The sequence below is a fragment of the Chenopodium quinoa genome, unplaced genomic scaffold (assembly GCF_001683475.1).
Source record: "Chenopodium quinoa cultivar QQ74 unplaced genomic scaffold, ASM168347v1, whole genome shotgun sequence".
Classification (NCBI taxonomy): Eukaryota; Viridiplantae; Streptophyta; class Magnoliopsida; order Caryophyllales; family Amaranthaceae; genus Chenopodium; species Chenopodium quinoa.
Window position 1 is genome coordinate 5,315,977 of NW_018744593.1, and position 16,504 is coordinate 5,332,480.

Genomic DNA, 16,504 nt, shown 5'->3' on the forward strand with positions numbered 1-16,504 from the left:
TTAACTTCTGAACCTCTCGGACGGTACGAGGCGACTGCATGTCAATGACCGCCTGTACCTTCTCAGGGTTCGCCTCTATTCCTCTCTGGTTGATAAGGAATCCGAGAAATTTCCCAGACTCAACTCCAAATACACATTTCTTGGGATTGAGCATGACATGGTGCCGCCTGAGTGTGGCGAAAGTTTCTCGGAGGTCCGTCAGATGATCTTTCTGAAGTTTAGTCTTAACAATCATATCATCAATGTATGCCTCGACGTTTCTCCCAATCTGATCAAAGAACACTGTGTTTATCATTCGTTGGAATGTAGCCGGGGCATTCTTAAGACCAAACGGCATGACCGTATAACAGTATAATCCCTGATCAGTGACGAAGGCCGTCTTCTCCTGATCTTTCTTCCACAAGGGAATTTGATGAAAACCAGAATAGGCGTCCATAAAACTCATCAAGGCATGGCCGGCTGTTGAGTCGACCAGGTTATCAATTTTTGGCAGAGGGTAACTGTCTTTGGGGCACGCCTTGTTCAAGTCTGTGTAGTCTACACACATTCGCCAGGTGCCATTCGGCTTTTTAACAAGTACCACATTTGCAACCCAATCTGGGAAGTAACATTGCCGAATGAACCCTGCATCAAGTAATTTTTTGACTTCGGCGGCGGCCGCCTGACCTCTTTCTTCACCCTGGTTCCGCTTCTTTTGCCGTACCGGCTTCTTTTTCGGATCCACAGCGAGTTTGTGTACTGCCAGATCAGGACTAATGCCTGGCATTTCATGGACTTCAAATGCAAAGATGTCCTTGTATTCTTTCAACAGGTTGTGAAAGTCATCACCAAGGTTTCCCAGAGCAGTCGTCCCAACTTTGACTGTTCGGTCAGGGCGGGAGTCGTCTAATATCAGGTCCGTATGCTCACCAGCCGGCTGAGGGCGGAACTCATCCGGCCGGTCCTCTGCCAATGATTGCTATTTTCTTGCCTTTCTGGCGGACTCTGTCTGGGACGCCTTTCTTTTTCTGTCGCCTGTTTCTTGAACAGGCGCACTTTCCTTGACATTGTCAAGGTCTGTTTTTTCTCCACTTGACCCAGTGGCCTTAGCAGTGGGTTTGACATCCGAGAGATAGCACTCTCGGGCCATCCTCTGATCTCCCCTTAGGGAGCCGACTGTTCCATTGTCCCTTTCAAACTTAAGCAGCATAAGTGACGGGATTATAACAGCCTTGGCACTATTCAGGGTTGGGCGACCCAGAATCATGTTGTAGGCAGAGAGTTCCTCTACAACTAGGAATCGGACTACCATGTGTCGTCCTTCCCCTTTTTCGCCCAGGCGGACGGGTAGATCAACTCGTCCCAGTGGGTGGACGACTCCTCCTCCAAACCCTATTAAAGGGTGGGAGGCCGGATGTATGCAGTCCGTCTGATATTTCAGTTTTGACAGACATTTGCTGCTGATGAGATCTGAAGAGCTCCCAGTATCTATGAGGATTCGACCAACTCTCTGGTTGGCCACTTTACATTCAATAACGAGAGGGTCGTCATGCGGCCCCCTTATTCCTCCTAGATCCTCTTCAGTGATGACAATCTCAGGAAATGTATATTTGGACGGTCGTTCTTGGTGAACAGAATTTACATCTAACCGCCTTATATTATCTTTGTTGCCCCTAATAGTGGGGCCGCCTCCTGAGAAGCCGCCTGCAATGGTGTAGACGACTGCATCATCTGTATCGGAACTGTCGGCCTGTTGATTCTTTTTGGCCGACTGCTTTTTTGAGGAAGTATTCCCCGTAGATTTCTTGACATAAGTGTCAAGATCACCTTGATCAGCCAAGCGGTCTAGGTACCGCATGAGACTAATGCAGTCGTTGGTGTGATGACCAATGTCATCATGATAAGCACAGATTTTGTCTTGGTTCCGGTTGCTCGCAGAACCCTTCATGGGGAGCGGTTTCTCAATTGAGAGCCGTCCCTTTATTTCTTTTAGGATAAACTGGTTATCCTTGTTAAACACATACTTTGGGGAGTATGGTTTGAATTCCTTTTTCTTCTTGGCCGGCTGTTTAGAGGAATCAGCCGCCCAGACCCCTTTTCTTTTTTCATCTTTGTTGGACGACTGTTTCTGTCGTCCTTCTCTATTGTCGAACCTCTTCCCGTCCGACTGTTTCATTGTACACAGATCAGTCGCCTGTATATAGGCTTCTGCTTCAATCAAGGCCTCTTGAAGAGTCGCCACCCTTTTTCGAACTAAATCAAATTTGAAGGTAGACCCGTCTTTGAGACCTCTAAAAAAGTCAGTATAAGCTACCTCATCCGGTAACCCTTGAATCTGTATTCTCATCAGGTTGAACCGCCTGATGTAGGAACGAAGCCCCTCCTTTTCACCCTGCTGAATTGTTCCCAAATCAAGGGTCGTTTTCTTCGCAGGGATGTTCATTGCAAAGTTGGAGGCAAATAAGTAAGCAAGCGTCCTGAAACTGTTTACACAACCAGTCGGCAGGTTGCCGAACCATTGCTGTGCAATTCCCTTGAGAGTTGCTGGGAAACACTTGCACCAAGTGGGATCATCCAACCCTTGAAGGTACATCAGGTTGGTGAATGCCATCAGATGGTCTTCTGGGTTAGTAGTGCCATCATAGGCGCCTACTAAAACATTTTTTACTTTGGCCGGCTGAGCGGCTTCAGTAATTTCCTTGGAGAAGGCCGACGGCTGTTCACCAAGTCTAAGCAGCCGTAGCTGCCAGTCCATAGGTTGGACGTTTTTTGCTGCAGGTCCACCAAATGGAGGTGGCTGCATAAAATATTGTTGTTGCGGCACAAATGGCAAATTTGGTACCGCCTGCGCACTATGAAAGCCAGACTGTCGGGAGGTGCCGCCTGACTGACTCTCATGGTACGACTGAGTTGGCCTCATCGAGGCATTTCGCAAACTGTCCTGAAAATTTGAAGTAGAAGCCGACTCTGATAATCGGTCACTCCTCTTCTGCTCTAGCAGGTGCCGAGCATCTGTGAACGTTTGCTTTGACCCGTCCGCCTGAATATGACGAACCGGTTTCCTATTTCCCGTAGGATAACGGAGTTTTGTGAAATCAAGAGCAGACGGCTCCCGCTTCTTAGATTTAGGATGGGGAGTCGCCTCTCGCCCTTGAACTGGCTTCCTCTTCAGTGAAGTGGAAGGTTTTTTGGCCGCCTGCTCTTTGACTGAAGCAGGCGGTTTTTTGTTGATCAACTCTTGGATCTCTCCCTTGAATCCCCTCATGAAGGTCATGAGTTCGTTCCTTGTGATGGGAGCAGACCCATCAGTCGGCTGTTGCCGAGCAAGCGGTGCGCCTGCTGGCTCGCTTCCTGTTTGAAGATACTCCCGTTCCCTTATTTCAGTATGACGGGTACGGCGGGCTCTTAGGGTCCCGTCTGGAGCTGTATGAGTTTCAACTTCAAATTCACTTTCGGTATCATGGTCCGACTGAACTTGAGGGTCGTCTAGGGGACGCCTCTCTTCTGGGGTCGGTACAGACTTGGATGCCATCTCTGAAGTACTCTCCCCACAGACGGCGCCAAATGTTTCGGGGTTTTCTGATGTCCTGCGGGAGAGTTACAATTCCGAGACTGGAACCGGACGCCTGTACCTGCAAAATAACGGAGACTCCTGAGAGCTCCGCCTCCAACGGTCAAGTTAGTACCTGATTAAGGAGTAATTAATACAGAAATTAAAGTAATAAGGTCTCTCTAGGTGAGAGTATTTAATGTAGGTAATCTGCTTTGCTAGCGAGATCAGCCGGTTATTAGTGTGTTCTGTCAATTATTCGGTCCCTTGATTAATGAGGATTAATCGAGTATTTATAGCCTTGGGAAGCGTGCAACTCTCTAGGTTTAAGGTAAACCTAGGGCCGAACGGGCTTCTAGACTGAAATGGGCCTTGATGGCCGGTTGTCCCATTTGGCATGGGTGGACACGTGGCGTGTCTTAAGTGGTCCGTGGAGGACGCGTGGCGGAACCTGGTTGGTCCACTTGTCAAACGGCGCTTGGTGGATAAAAATCCCCTAATCAACCTCCATCACCCAAAAACTGATCATATTCATATTTATACTCACCTTTCTCTCTCATCTAATCCATTAGACCATTACAATGGCATCCGAATCAGACTTACCAGAGCTAGGACTCTCACAAGGAGGTCCAACATGGAACCATCTCACAGGGTCCAACAACTGGGAAGGTCTTCTAGACCCACTCAACGACGATCTCCGTCGTCTGATCCTTCGTTGTGGCGACTTCTGTCAAGTAACCTACGACACCTTCATCAACGACCCTAACTCCGCCTACTGCGGTGCTAGTCGCTACGCTAAGTCAGACCTTTTACAGAAAACCTGTTTTCCTGGTGGTGCTGATAAGTTTCAGGTTGTTGGGTTTTTGTATGCCACTGCACGTGTTGGTGTGCCTGAGTCGTTTTTGCTGAAGTCGAGATCACGTGAGAAGTGGGATAGGGAGTCGAATTGGATCGGATACGTCGTCGTATCGAATGATGAGGTGAGTAAGGAGAGTGGAAGGAGAGAGATTTATGTGGCGTGGAGAGGGACAATTAGAGATTATGAGTGGGTTGATGTTCTCGGTGCTAAACTTCAGTCTGCTAAACCTTTGCTCAGTGATCAAGATGATGATGCTCCTGCTGGTATGAGTTTTTGTGCTACTTTCCTGTTTTTAAAAGTTTGTTTTAATTTACTATGTATTTGTTTAAGTTATTGTTTCTTATTTATGATCTTGGAATAGTTAAAAACAATGGCTAAAATAAAAAAAATAAGAAAACAATATATAAGATGATAAGAGGGACATATAAAAATTTAAAAGGGGAACGAGTAAATAAAATAAATCTTTAATTATAATAATTGACACATAAATTTACATTGTATTTCTAAATTAATATCATGTTGGAAAGTTATTAAATACAGTATGTTATTTGCAACCCTAAGTTAAAGGCTTGATATATTATTACTCTAATCTCTAATTAAAGTATTTCCCTCCGTTTTTTTTAGTTAACACGTATTTCTTTTTGGAAGTTTATTTTTAGTTGACACGTTTTTTTAGTTTTTTTATTTCTTTTTTTTTAGGGGTAAGTTTTATACCTTGCATTTACTAAAGTACCTCCACTTGCTTTATCATTCTCTCTCCTATCCTTAATATGTGTGTCTAAATTGAACGTGTCAACTAAATAGAAACGAAGGAAGTATTTAATTTTTTGAGCTTGGGAATTTGGATTAGTTCCAATAAAATTGTTAAAGGTGTAAACACTTAGTTAGGATTGGAGGAATTTTAAAGGGAGGAATGTTATGTATTTGTAAATACATAACAATGATTAAAATATTCTAAAAATACATGATAGAGAGAAAAAAAAAGAGGAGAGAGATAGGAAGAGAGAGGTCTGTAGGTGGACCCCACCTATTTTTTGGTCAAATTATTTCATGTGATGAGAGATCAAATGCTGATTGTTCCATTGAAAGCTTATATGGTACCATTGAATCTTTAGTGGTACTATTTATGCATAAATTTAGTACAACTGAATGCATATATAATACCACTATATATATATATATATATATATATATATATATTTATATATATATATATATATATATATATATATATATATATATATAGTGTCACCGTATGTTCAGTGTATTATTGATCATCCAATGATACCAAAATATGCATTAGTTTGTACATATGTGTAATTACATGAATGCCCCTTGTTATGCATTTCTACATGCATAACGTTCCTCCCTTTAAAATCCCTCTACATCTTATAACTTTAATTGTAGCACAAATTTATAAACTTCAAATTATAACTTTAATTGTAGGTGATTCTAGGATAATCTTCTAATTATTTGTGGAACTTCGAGAGAGAACTTTAACTATACACGTTTTTGTAAGGGGGTCAACATAAAGTAGATGATTGCAATTGGAGTTTTCGTACTCCGAATAAGTAGTACTCCGTATTTTATTATAATCCTTTAGGACTCAAACTAAGCCCTATTTGTCACCATATGTTTTCACTAGTTCGGTGATAATAATTTCAAAAAACAAAAGAAAAAAAAAGAGAAAGAGAAAAAAAAAACTTACATTTTTTTTCTACAACACCCACTCATAATTATATTTACTCATTTTTTGCCTTTTAAAAAAAAAAAAATATTTACTCTTTTTTTTTTTAACTTTATCTACTTTTTTTTTCTTACATTCACTCATCTTGTAACATTGTCTTCCCCTTAGCTTAATTCTTGTAAAAACGATAAATGTTAAAATCTTATAGTTGTGCTTTTGTACATGCTTTAATTATTACATTTGTAACATCATTGTGTTTATGGAATTGCAGAAGACTTACCATCCAAATTAGTGGATTCAACGGAAACAACAAAAAACGAGGGTACAGGTATATATATTCTATCTAGTAGATCATTCTTTGATAAAACAGAGTTTAATTGTCTTAGTTCTCTTCTATTTCAAACTTTATACTTTGGGTATCGTAATCTATTAACTATTACTAAAACAGAATATGCTTACGTCACCACTGTTTACATGTCGCTCTCTTAATAAAATTTCCCGCCTAAGTGCTAGGATGATATCATCCTTTTTTTTTTTTTTGAGAGCTATCATATTTAATATTTTTTAAATTTAAATATTGCAAGTTTCTACATTACTACTAAAACCTATTACTTTATCCTATGGAATTGAAATAATTTTAAATAGTACACTAATAAATTGTCTCCTACATTGAAATATGTATTAGGTGACGTTGAACCAATTTTATATCATAATTTTGATGAAAATCTAAAATTTTAAAATTACTCATTTTTTTCTTACAAGGTGCATAATTCTTATATAGATTTTATATACATCTTACACACACTAGCGTTGGTTCTAACTTAGTAACTTATGATTTCAATATATCATTAGTTCATCATGACATACACTATGCGTGGTTTTAAATAACTTCAACTACAACATGTTAACACCTTTATTATCCTATTGGCAGGAACAGTTTTTCCTTCATGGATCTTGTCATGTTGTCAACCAACTTCTAAGAAAAATCCAGGTATAATATTAACTTAATAGCCTTAAAATTTCACATAATTTTAAAATATAGTATAGTCTGTATTTAAAATAAGATCGAAAGAGGATGATTAAAATATAGGTGAAATATGCTACTAAGCTAAGCTTAGTCTAGTGGAAAAGGAGAGCATCTTCCAACCACGAGGTTGGAGGTTTAATCCCCATCAGTGACAATTTGAGGGGTGGGATTCCCTTACCTTTCCCCACCCTCCTAAATTGTCTAGTCCTCTAATCTGGGCTGAGTTGATTAGTGAGAAATTTTAGCCCAATAGGGCCCTTCATCTTACTTGCCAATATGTACTTGTATATTATAGTTGAGTTCTACGGATTGATTCTATTTATCAGAAAGTATGGATATTCCTCCATTTTTTTTCTTTTAGTCCAACTCTAACCACATAGTATTCATTTTCTTAAAAAACATAGGTACCAATAATTTTAAAAATGTATTATTATACTTTCCGTCTCAAAATAAAGTACCTTTTCTTAATTAACATGGTCTTCAAGATGTGTCTTAGATCATCAATATCTTAAATTATTAGATATTAACAACAATTATAAAAAAAAAGTTGATAATCTTAGTTATTGAGAGGAATCTTGCGATAACTCATATGACAATGTTTTTTTACTCCCTTGTCCCTTTTCCTTCGTTCCTTTTTGCTTGTCTCATTGAATTAATAATTTTTGGAAAGAGAAACTTTGATTATAAAGAATCTCTAATAAACAGAATATAAGATACAACATTTATTACAATTTTTAATTTATGAATGTTTATCAAACCCACCATTAATGCACATATAAAGTTGTTTGTGACATAGGTAAAGAACGTTTGTTCATGATTAATGAAAGACCTTGTTTCGAGGTGAATTATACTCTACTATTTTGAGTATTGACATTGGCATATTTACTAATAAGCTTACATATGAATCAACACATATATTATCACAATAATTTACTCCGTACTTTGTAATTGAACCATATTTATATAGTATATGTTAGATTATTTGATTTGATTATTTTGTTTCTATCTTATACTGGTATTTTATTAGACAATGCTGATAACGAAGACGATGATGATGACGATGAACCAAAAATCATGGAAGGTTGGCTTACAATATACACATCCGAGGATCCAAAATCTCCCTTTACAAAACTAAGTGCAAGGACACAACTTTTGACTAAGCTTAAACAACTTATTGATCAGTACAAAGATGAAGATATTAGCATTACATTCGCCGGCCATAGTTTAGGTGCAACACTATCAGTCGTAAGTGCTTTCGATGTCGTTGAGAATCTAACCATGGAGATCCCGATTTCGGCTATTGTTTTCGGATGTCCAAAAGTTGGTAACAAGGCCTTCAAGAAAAGATTTGATTCATACCCTAATCTTAAGGTCCTTCATGTTAGAAATATGATCGATTTGATTCCTCTTTATCCTTTCAAACTTTTGGGGTACGTAAATATAGGTATTGACCTAGAGATTGATACGAGGAAATCGAGTTTTCTTAAAGACTCGAAAAATCCTAGTGATTGGCATAACTTGCAAGCTATGTTACATGCTGTGAATGGTTGGAAAGGAGTTAAGGAAGAGTTTAAGCTCGTAATTAAGCGAAGTATTGCATTAGTGAATAAATCATGTGATTTTCTTAAGGAGGAATGTTTAGTGCCTCCATCTTGGTGGGTTGAAAAAAACAAAGGCATGGTATTGAATGAGGATGGAGATTGGGTTTTGGCTAGTCCAGAGGAAGTTCCAACTCCAGAATTTGATTAAGTACATTAGTTTTGCTTGATGATTAATTAATTTTTAGAATTGAGTAGTGTACGTTTTTAATTTTTTTGATATTTGGATGCTTGCATAACATTCATTTTATTTGGTTTTTTTTCTTTTATTGTAACTAGAACTATTTGCATGTAATTTGTGTTTTAAATTTCTACTCGTCTGTACCAACTACCTTAAAAGAGTCGTTAAAATTAAATTTAGGGCAATTTAGATATCTTAAATGGATACCATGATCTCACCTCTTGACTTTATATCGTTTTCAAATATATCGTATATTTAAGTGTTATGTACTAATCTCAAGTCAAGAGGTAAGATCATGGTATCCATATAAAGGCAATTGCCTCTTGACTTATTTGAACTTATTCCGACGTATTGTTAGTAGTGTACTTAATTTTTGTGTCGATCTATTTGAAAACGATGTTAGCCCGGCCCTCAATCGCACACCTTTAGTTCTTGCACTAGTTTTAAGTCCCGTGCAATGCACAGTTTTTATCAATGTTACAATAAATTATAATGTTAGTTCAACAATAGTTTACAGTAAACTAAATAAATTTTTTAAGTGAAGTACGATAAATTGATTTTAATACTTATACCAAAGAATGAAGGGTAACTACTGCATTAAGCCGATTCACTCTATGAAAAATTAAAAGAAATTTAAGAGCTATAGGGCTCTATTTAATAAAGAGAAACACATGTGTGATATAGTGATATACACACATATATATCTCTATCCATATTTTATTAACACACTTTAACAAATAAGGAGTACAATACTTTATTAATTAATTAAGAATACATTATTTTTTTTCTTACATTTGTTGGAAATATAATGGTGGGAAATTTTTGCACCAAATTTTGACATATACTACCTTTTTTTTTTCCGACACATGCTATTATTGATTTGCCTTTTAAGAATAAAAAATTATTGTATATACAATAATACATAATATATATTACCAAAGTGAATTTCTTATTTATTGAAATAAAATGCATTGCCCAAAATCCAAATAATGAAGTTAGAGCAATTAAAAGATAGAATAATGATAATAATACAAAAATATTGAGTAATAATATTATTCTAAAAATATATTGCCTTATCTATGTTCATTTATTTCTAGAACACCTACTTGTAAATTAAATATATAGAAAATATATCAAATCATTTTTTTCCTTATATACTTGAGTGTATATGGAAGCCAATATGACTGTAAAAATGCAAGGGAAATATTTTAAGTTGTGTAATAATTAATGAAGATTTGACCCAAAAAAAAAAGAAAGAGGGAAAATTTTCAACCAGAAGATGACATGTGTCACTTCTGGTTTGCCTTTTAGTATATAGTTATTATTAATTTGTGGATGTGTTTTTGGTTTAAGGTATTACGGTGCTCTTACGTTACTTTATCTAGATCTTGCAAAAAAAAAATAAAAAAAAAATAATAGTTTTAGTTAGCCATTTTTTAAATCAATTTATCCACAATACATACCGTTAGTTCTTGTAATTGTTGTTGGATGAGATACTGTAAAATCAGAACAAATAAGGATTGAAATGTGGGCTTAATTGTTTAATGTATGTATAACGTTGTGACGTGTTAAGAACAATGTCTTAGATTAAAAATTTGCCCCGACTATATATGGTGCAATCGGAGATGGCATTGCTCCCCCAATGTGTTTCAATAGCAACCAAAATATCAGTTTTAAAGAGGAAGAAAATCGTAACCGTTGGAGAGAATCAAGCCACGAAATAATAATGGGGAGAAAAATCAGCGAGATTACAAACGTTTAAAAACCAAGTCAAACATTTTCGCGAGCTTCGTAACTGAACAACCTCATAAAAACTGGACCATTAGTTACGACTTGGCCCAGAAAGGTAGGCACAACACACCGCGCATGTGCCACGAACCGGCCGGACGGCATCGGGTGGCGCACGTGTAGGGATGCCCTCTTTTAGCCCACAACAATAGGGAAAACATTTCAAATATCAAAGCATAAACACACATATTTAAACCAAGTAAAACTTACTTCTCCCACCAATGTGGGACAAACTCATTTTCCTCCAAAATATAAACAAAGTAAAACCTTCCTTATCCCACCAATATGGGACAGAGAGTTTTCCTCCAACACAAATAATTTGTTTCCTGCATTTTTTCCAACAATTGTAATTGGGGCGATGGTTTTTGCTTATCTTGAAAATGAACCTAGATGTGATATGTTATGTCAACATCCAAAGCCTTGAATTTATAATTGAGATTAAGTTTTATACACTTCCTCCATGCTTTTATTATTGTAACATAGAGGTTGGGTTCACTTTTCTTAGTAATGGAAAAAAGAAAGAGAGAAAAGGGTAAAAATACTAAAGTATCCATGTGATTTAAACAAAAATATAGAATCAAGTTTTAAAAGTAATGATATTTTATTGGTATATTGGATATTTGTTGTGTGGACATAGATTTTTTGTTTCCTAAATTAGGTGCAATATTTGTGAAACTTGCTCAAATGAAAAGTGGTGCAATTCTTGAAAAACGCAAGAACTATAATTAATCTATCCCTTTAGACTATGAAATTGTAAGCAAAATAAGTCATCAATAACTAAAGCCTAGTCTTCTCATTAGCTTCACACCAAGCACAACCGCACCAGCTTGGTGCAATTCTTGAAAAACGCAAGAAGTATAATTAATCTATCCCTTTAGATTATGAAATTGTAAGCAAAATAAGTCATCAATAACTAAAGCCTAGTCTTCTCATTAGCTTCACACCAAGCACAACCGCACCAGCTTCTACCAGAATCGAAGACCACCTAGCATCAAGACCCCCCAACGCATCCCTTAACACAACACCAAAACTCATCCTTACACAGCAACTGTACTTACTCAAAACTGTAATACATAGTACGTGTTGAAAATATGATGTTGTAACCATGAAAATAATAGAGAAATTAGGGCAAAAGTACAATACCCAATTGTAGATCTCATATAAGCTGTGACGCATTTTACGGCTGCCCTAGAAGCGTATTTCGCCGCCACCGGTACGAGGCTCTCAGTGACGATTGCTCCCCAAGGGTAACACAACTACCTTCCAAATCCATACCCCAATTGAAAGGTTGGAATTACTTCAAAAAAATGCTCAGATCTCTATGGGAATGGCTTTTGTGTTTATTGTGTTTACGGGTTCACAATATTCTGTGCATTTTGGATATCCAAAAATAATAGGCTCAAAGGTATTTATAGTTATGAGGGAAAAACGAAACAAGTCGTATAAACCGACTCGCATCCCCGCCAAAACTAGTGTCCGCAGCCTAAACCTGTGGGTCTGACCTGCGCCTGGAAAAATTGATCCCTCGCCTGAATCCTGCACCCGTAGGAAACTTCGATCACGACAATGGTGTGGAGACGAGGGCTCAACTCCGTCTTAGGCTCAAACTTAAGCAATTGAACACCGTTTGCATTACACAATAATTCCAGCACATAGCTCACAAATCCATGTATAGGTAACACTGTTACGGCTTCATTGAGTTCCTTCTAGCTTTTTAATTTGCAAAATGCCATATTGTTTGGTTGGAAAAAATATTTGTGGCTCGATGAATGTGTATAATTATGAAAAATGCTATACATAAGCCTATATAAATAGATAAAAATGAAAAAAAACAAATAAAAATAACTTATCAATAAGCAAAGCCTAGTCCTATAAGTTAAATCAAAACCACCAACTACCTTGTAATAAATACAAACGTCCAATAAACGTCGTTAAGGCCAAAAAATCTAACTTCACTAACGGAGTCAGTAAGGTATATCAACAGTGATATAAGAGTTAAGATACAGGCCAGGTGTATGTCTTTAATGAGTTTAATCTGACTCATGGACAATAAAAAAGACGAGCTAGCAAAATTGATTGACAAAGTTTGTTAATTACTCCGTATAAAGATGGGCAAAGACCCGCGCCCAATTTATTTATTGGACGGATCTGAGGTTTTATAACAGGGGTAGTCATGGCTTTTGATGGGTCTCCAACCCATTAAACTGCTCTAATTACCAACAACAAAAACAATCCTCCTCTCTCTCAGTTTTCCATTGAAGCGCACTTCATTGAGGCGCCTCTTAACACTTGTATCCGCCATTGAAACAGCTTCTGAGGTAAGTTGTTTCTTTTTGTTAATCATCATATCATGGGTTTATCTTTGATCTTATTTTATTTAAATGTCAGTGCAGTAAGTTTAGGCTTTGAAAATTATTGGTTCTAATTACTAAGCTTATGAAAGATAAAAACTAGCGACTTTGTTCTTTGAAAAGAAAATTATGAGCCTTATTTATAGTTGAATCAAATTTGCATTTTTATCCCCAAGATTATGTGAGATTTTGAGCTTTATTTGATGAGGCAAAAGCTATCGAACGCCAATAAGCTAACTAAAAATAGAAATACTAAATTAAAATGAGCTCTAATTACATTGATTGACGCGTGATTTTAATGTATATTCCCAAATTAATATTACTTTAGGAAATATTTTAAATGCTTATCTAATGGTCTGATACGTTTATTAGCAAGATCCATTTGATAATTTAATCAATTTGGTTGCTAATGTATTGCGGAACCTTTTAATGTTACGATTAATTAGACCTCATTTAATGTTCCTATCTAAACAAACCGTATTGTAGAATTGAATGAATTTGTTAGGTGCCACAAATATTTAACTTAGGTGGTGTATTAACATAGATTTCATAAATATTTCCGTAATTTTAGGTGTAGTAGGCTAAACCCCTTGGTATTTACGTGCTACGTTACTTTCATCATAATGGCTTTTTAATCATCAAATGAAAAAAAAAAAAAAAAATGCTTGTAATTAATTATCAGGGTTGTGGAAAGCTAGAACCTAGAGGATGAAGCCAATTGTACTTCGAATTGTTAGTTGATTTATGCTATCAAACTTTAATTCTTTTTGTTTTTATTTAATAAATGATTTTGTTTTTGCACTCCCATTTGTTTAATTATTTTGATCTTCCAACGCAGAAAACTCAAAATGCAAATTAATGGCTTCTACCTAGCACTATGGCTTTTTGGATTTCTACTAATGACATTCAACTCCTCTAGTGGTATAGTTAATCGATCTATACTAGTTTCTGGTAACTAATTGCTACTCCCTCCGTCCCATTATTATTAAATGTCTGTTTTTCTAATTGGATATCTCAAAATTAAATATCTATTTTTATTTTTGTTTCATGTACAATTACCTACAATACCCCCACTTTATATCTTTTAACATACTTCGTATTATATTTCCCTAAATGCCCTTTTAAATTGATGCATGCCCACATATACTTCACACATGTAATTCATTTGATTATCATTGAATTTCAGCACTTGTTTGTGTCATAGTCCTCATAGACATTGATAAGAATGGTCCTATGCCTTTCTTAATCTATTTGCATGTTATAAATGGCTATCTCGTGGATGTAGTAAGTAGTCGGTTCTCAAGGCATCATAAATTGTAGTTCCTTTGAATAAGTTTGTGTTTTGATACTTAAGTTCTATTTAACTTCAACTCTACAATATATCTTAAATACATGTGCTGGATACTAAACATCCTTACAAGAATATGTTATTCTGATACAAATATACAAAAGTATAAGAGAAGGGGTGAACTGTAGTATGGAGCTTGTTTGCAGAATTGAAAGGAACATAATGTTGGATAGAAAAATAATACAAGAGAAAATTCACTAGGAAAATATCCTAAGCTTGATAGCTAATGGAGCTTAAACTTTCCGCTATAATGGACCGACAACTCCCTTACACCTTTAATTCTCTCCTACGAACTCAAGCTCCCTTTAATAACAAGAATTTCACTCAAGTTTCCACTCCAATACAAGGGTTCACTCAATGCCCTTGAACAATTGCTAAATACGAAGTATAATATATACTACCTCCGTTACATATTAGTTGCAATTTTGGGGTATTATTTGTGAGACATAAAATATTCCAAAGTTGCAATTAATATGTAACGGAGGTAGTAAATAGTTTAACACTAACCTGTTGGGCACTAGAAAGCAATCAAACACTAATTTGTGTATGGTATTTGTCCTTGTTTGAGTTCCTCCTAGATTCCTATATGGTTATATGCTGTAATTTAATGCTCTGGTAATTTCGCTGCATACTTGCATTATTGCCTTAATGTGTTTGTCTCAAAACCTGCATGGTGTGAAAACCTGACAATGTGTAAAGGAAGTCTTATATTCTTTGTTGTATACGACTATACGAGTATGTGTGGACTATTGTAGCAATCTTGATTTATTTATATCATTACAGTATTGAGAATGAACTTGTTACACACTCTCGACTCTCCCCTAAATTCCTATCACGATGTATTACACTTTCGCTAGGGCTTTTTGGTTCACCTAGTCACCAGAATATAAAGTGCACCAGTCTTTCTGATGCTGCACTGAAAGACTGGTGCATTTGGTTTGGTAGCCTTATATTTACAAATCACAGCACCAAAGCAGAATTTGCAAATTATGACACCAAAGCTAAGTTACCTGACTTTAATTTCAAGCCATAATAAACAGCGTTTTGACTGCAGAATTTTAACAACGAGCCATAGCTGTATTTCAAAGAGCACCAGAAATGCACCTTGCTAGTAGTCATTTCCACCCCAAAAATACATAATATTAAGACACCAATTATTAATTCTGATAACTTCAACCCATTATATCCTGTTTCTGTATTATATTCATCATTATATCAGCTTTACAGGCGTGATGTTAGGCGATACCAATACAGTGACAACAACGATAAGAAGTAGATATCTGAAGGTAACAATTTCTTTGGTATACCAGCGTTGTTACGTTACCTGTGTTTCTGACTGGTTGAGCAGCCATTTCTTGCTCTTTTCAGTTTAACATAAGTATGTGCTTCCCTGTTTTGCAGGAAAACAGATTTGGTTTCATCTTTGCTCAGGGAAATTCAAATGGTGATGTGAACTTGGAAGACTATGGCCCTGTTGATCCGAGCCCAAGTCAGGCTTCTATAGATCATGGACCTATTGAGCATGGCTCTCCTTCACATCCTTACATTCCAAAACCAAAGCCTCCACCACCGGCTCCTATTCCCTCTAGACCATGATGGATCGCCATAACCTTTGAAAGTCGTCAGCAGTCAGTTTAACTGTATTCTTTTCAGTTTCCACGAATGCCCAATGTATATCTCCTTCAAGTGTAACATTTACTAGTACTAGTATTTCAGAAACAATATGAAAATATTTTCTGTAATAACCCTATGAATGGTAGATCAGGTGATCTAATTTTCTTATGATCAAAACTATTATTACTTGACTCATTAATCATTCTTAGGCATCTTCCATATTAAGTCCTAACAACGCACAAGTACGGACTGCGGAGTCCATAGTAGATCAGGCGTTATGATTGACGATAGCTATACAGTTTGTATCAATGTTTTTTAAAATAGACAAAAAATTATTATATATTACAAATCATGGATCGCACGAATGCTAACAATGTAAAAGTACGGACTACGGAGTTAATATTTATTCTCGAAACAATTTCTTATACGGTAAGTTATAATTTGAAAAGTATCTTAAATATTTTTTTGCTTTAGTAAAAAAAACTGTTACTTAAAAGTTGAAATACGAGCATTTTGATTAGA

At 36.4% G+C, this 16,504-nt stretch overlaps 2 protein-coding genes across 4 annotated transcripts; both read left to right on the top strand.

The window, feature by feature from the left end:
- The first annotated feature begins 4,037 nt into the window (after positions 1-4,037).
- LOC110699721 (phospholipase A1-IIdelta-like) lies at positions 4,038-9,171 on the top strand. Of its 2 annotated transcripts, none has more exons than XM_021877248.1 (4): positions 4,038-4,651; positions 6,347-6,403; positions 7,013-7,066; positions 8,130-9,171. In XM_021877248.1, exons 1-4 carry the CDS (start codon positions 4,111-4,113, stop codon positions 8,849-8,851), a joined length of 1,374 nt encoding a protein of 457 aa, XP_021732940.1. In that variant the 5' UTR covers positions 4,038-4,110; the 3' UTR covers positions 8,852-9,171. The 2 variants fall into 2 exon arrangements, with proteins under 2 accessions (XP_021732940.1, XP_021732939.1); XM_021877247.1 differs by having other exon boundaries at positions 7,007-7,066; positions 8,130-9,170.
- A 3,522-nt stretch (positions 9,172-12,693) lies between these two features.
- Positions 12,694-16,242, top strand: LOC110699722. Of its 2 annotated transcripts, none has more exons than XM_021877250.1 (4): positions 12,694-12,987; positions 13,859-13,941; positions 15,596-15,654; positions 15,770-16,242. In XM_021877250.1, the coding sequence occupies exons 2-4, from the start codon at positions 13,869-13,871 to the stop codon at positions 15,962-15,964; spliced, it is 327 nt and encodes a 108-aa protein (XP_021732942.1). In that variant the 5' UTR covers positions 12,694-12,987; positions 13,859-13,868; the 3' UTR covers positions 15,965-16,242. The 2 variants fall into 2 exon arrangements, with proteins under 2 accessions (XP_021732942.1, XP_021732941.1); XM_021877249.1 differs by having other exon boundaries at positions 12,699-12,987; positions 13,859-13,971; positions 15,770-16,237.
- The last annotated feature ends 262 nt before the right edge of the window (positions 16,243-16,504 follow it).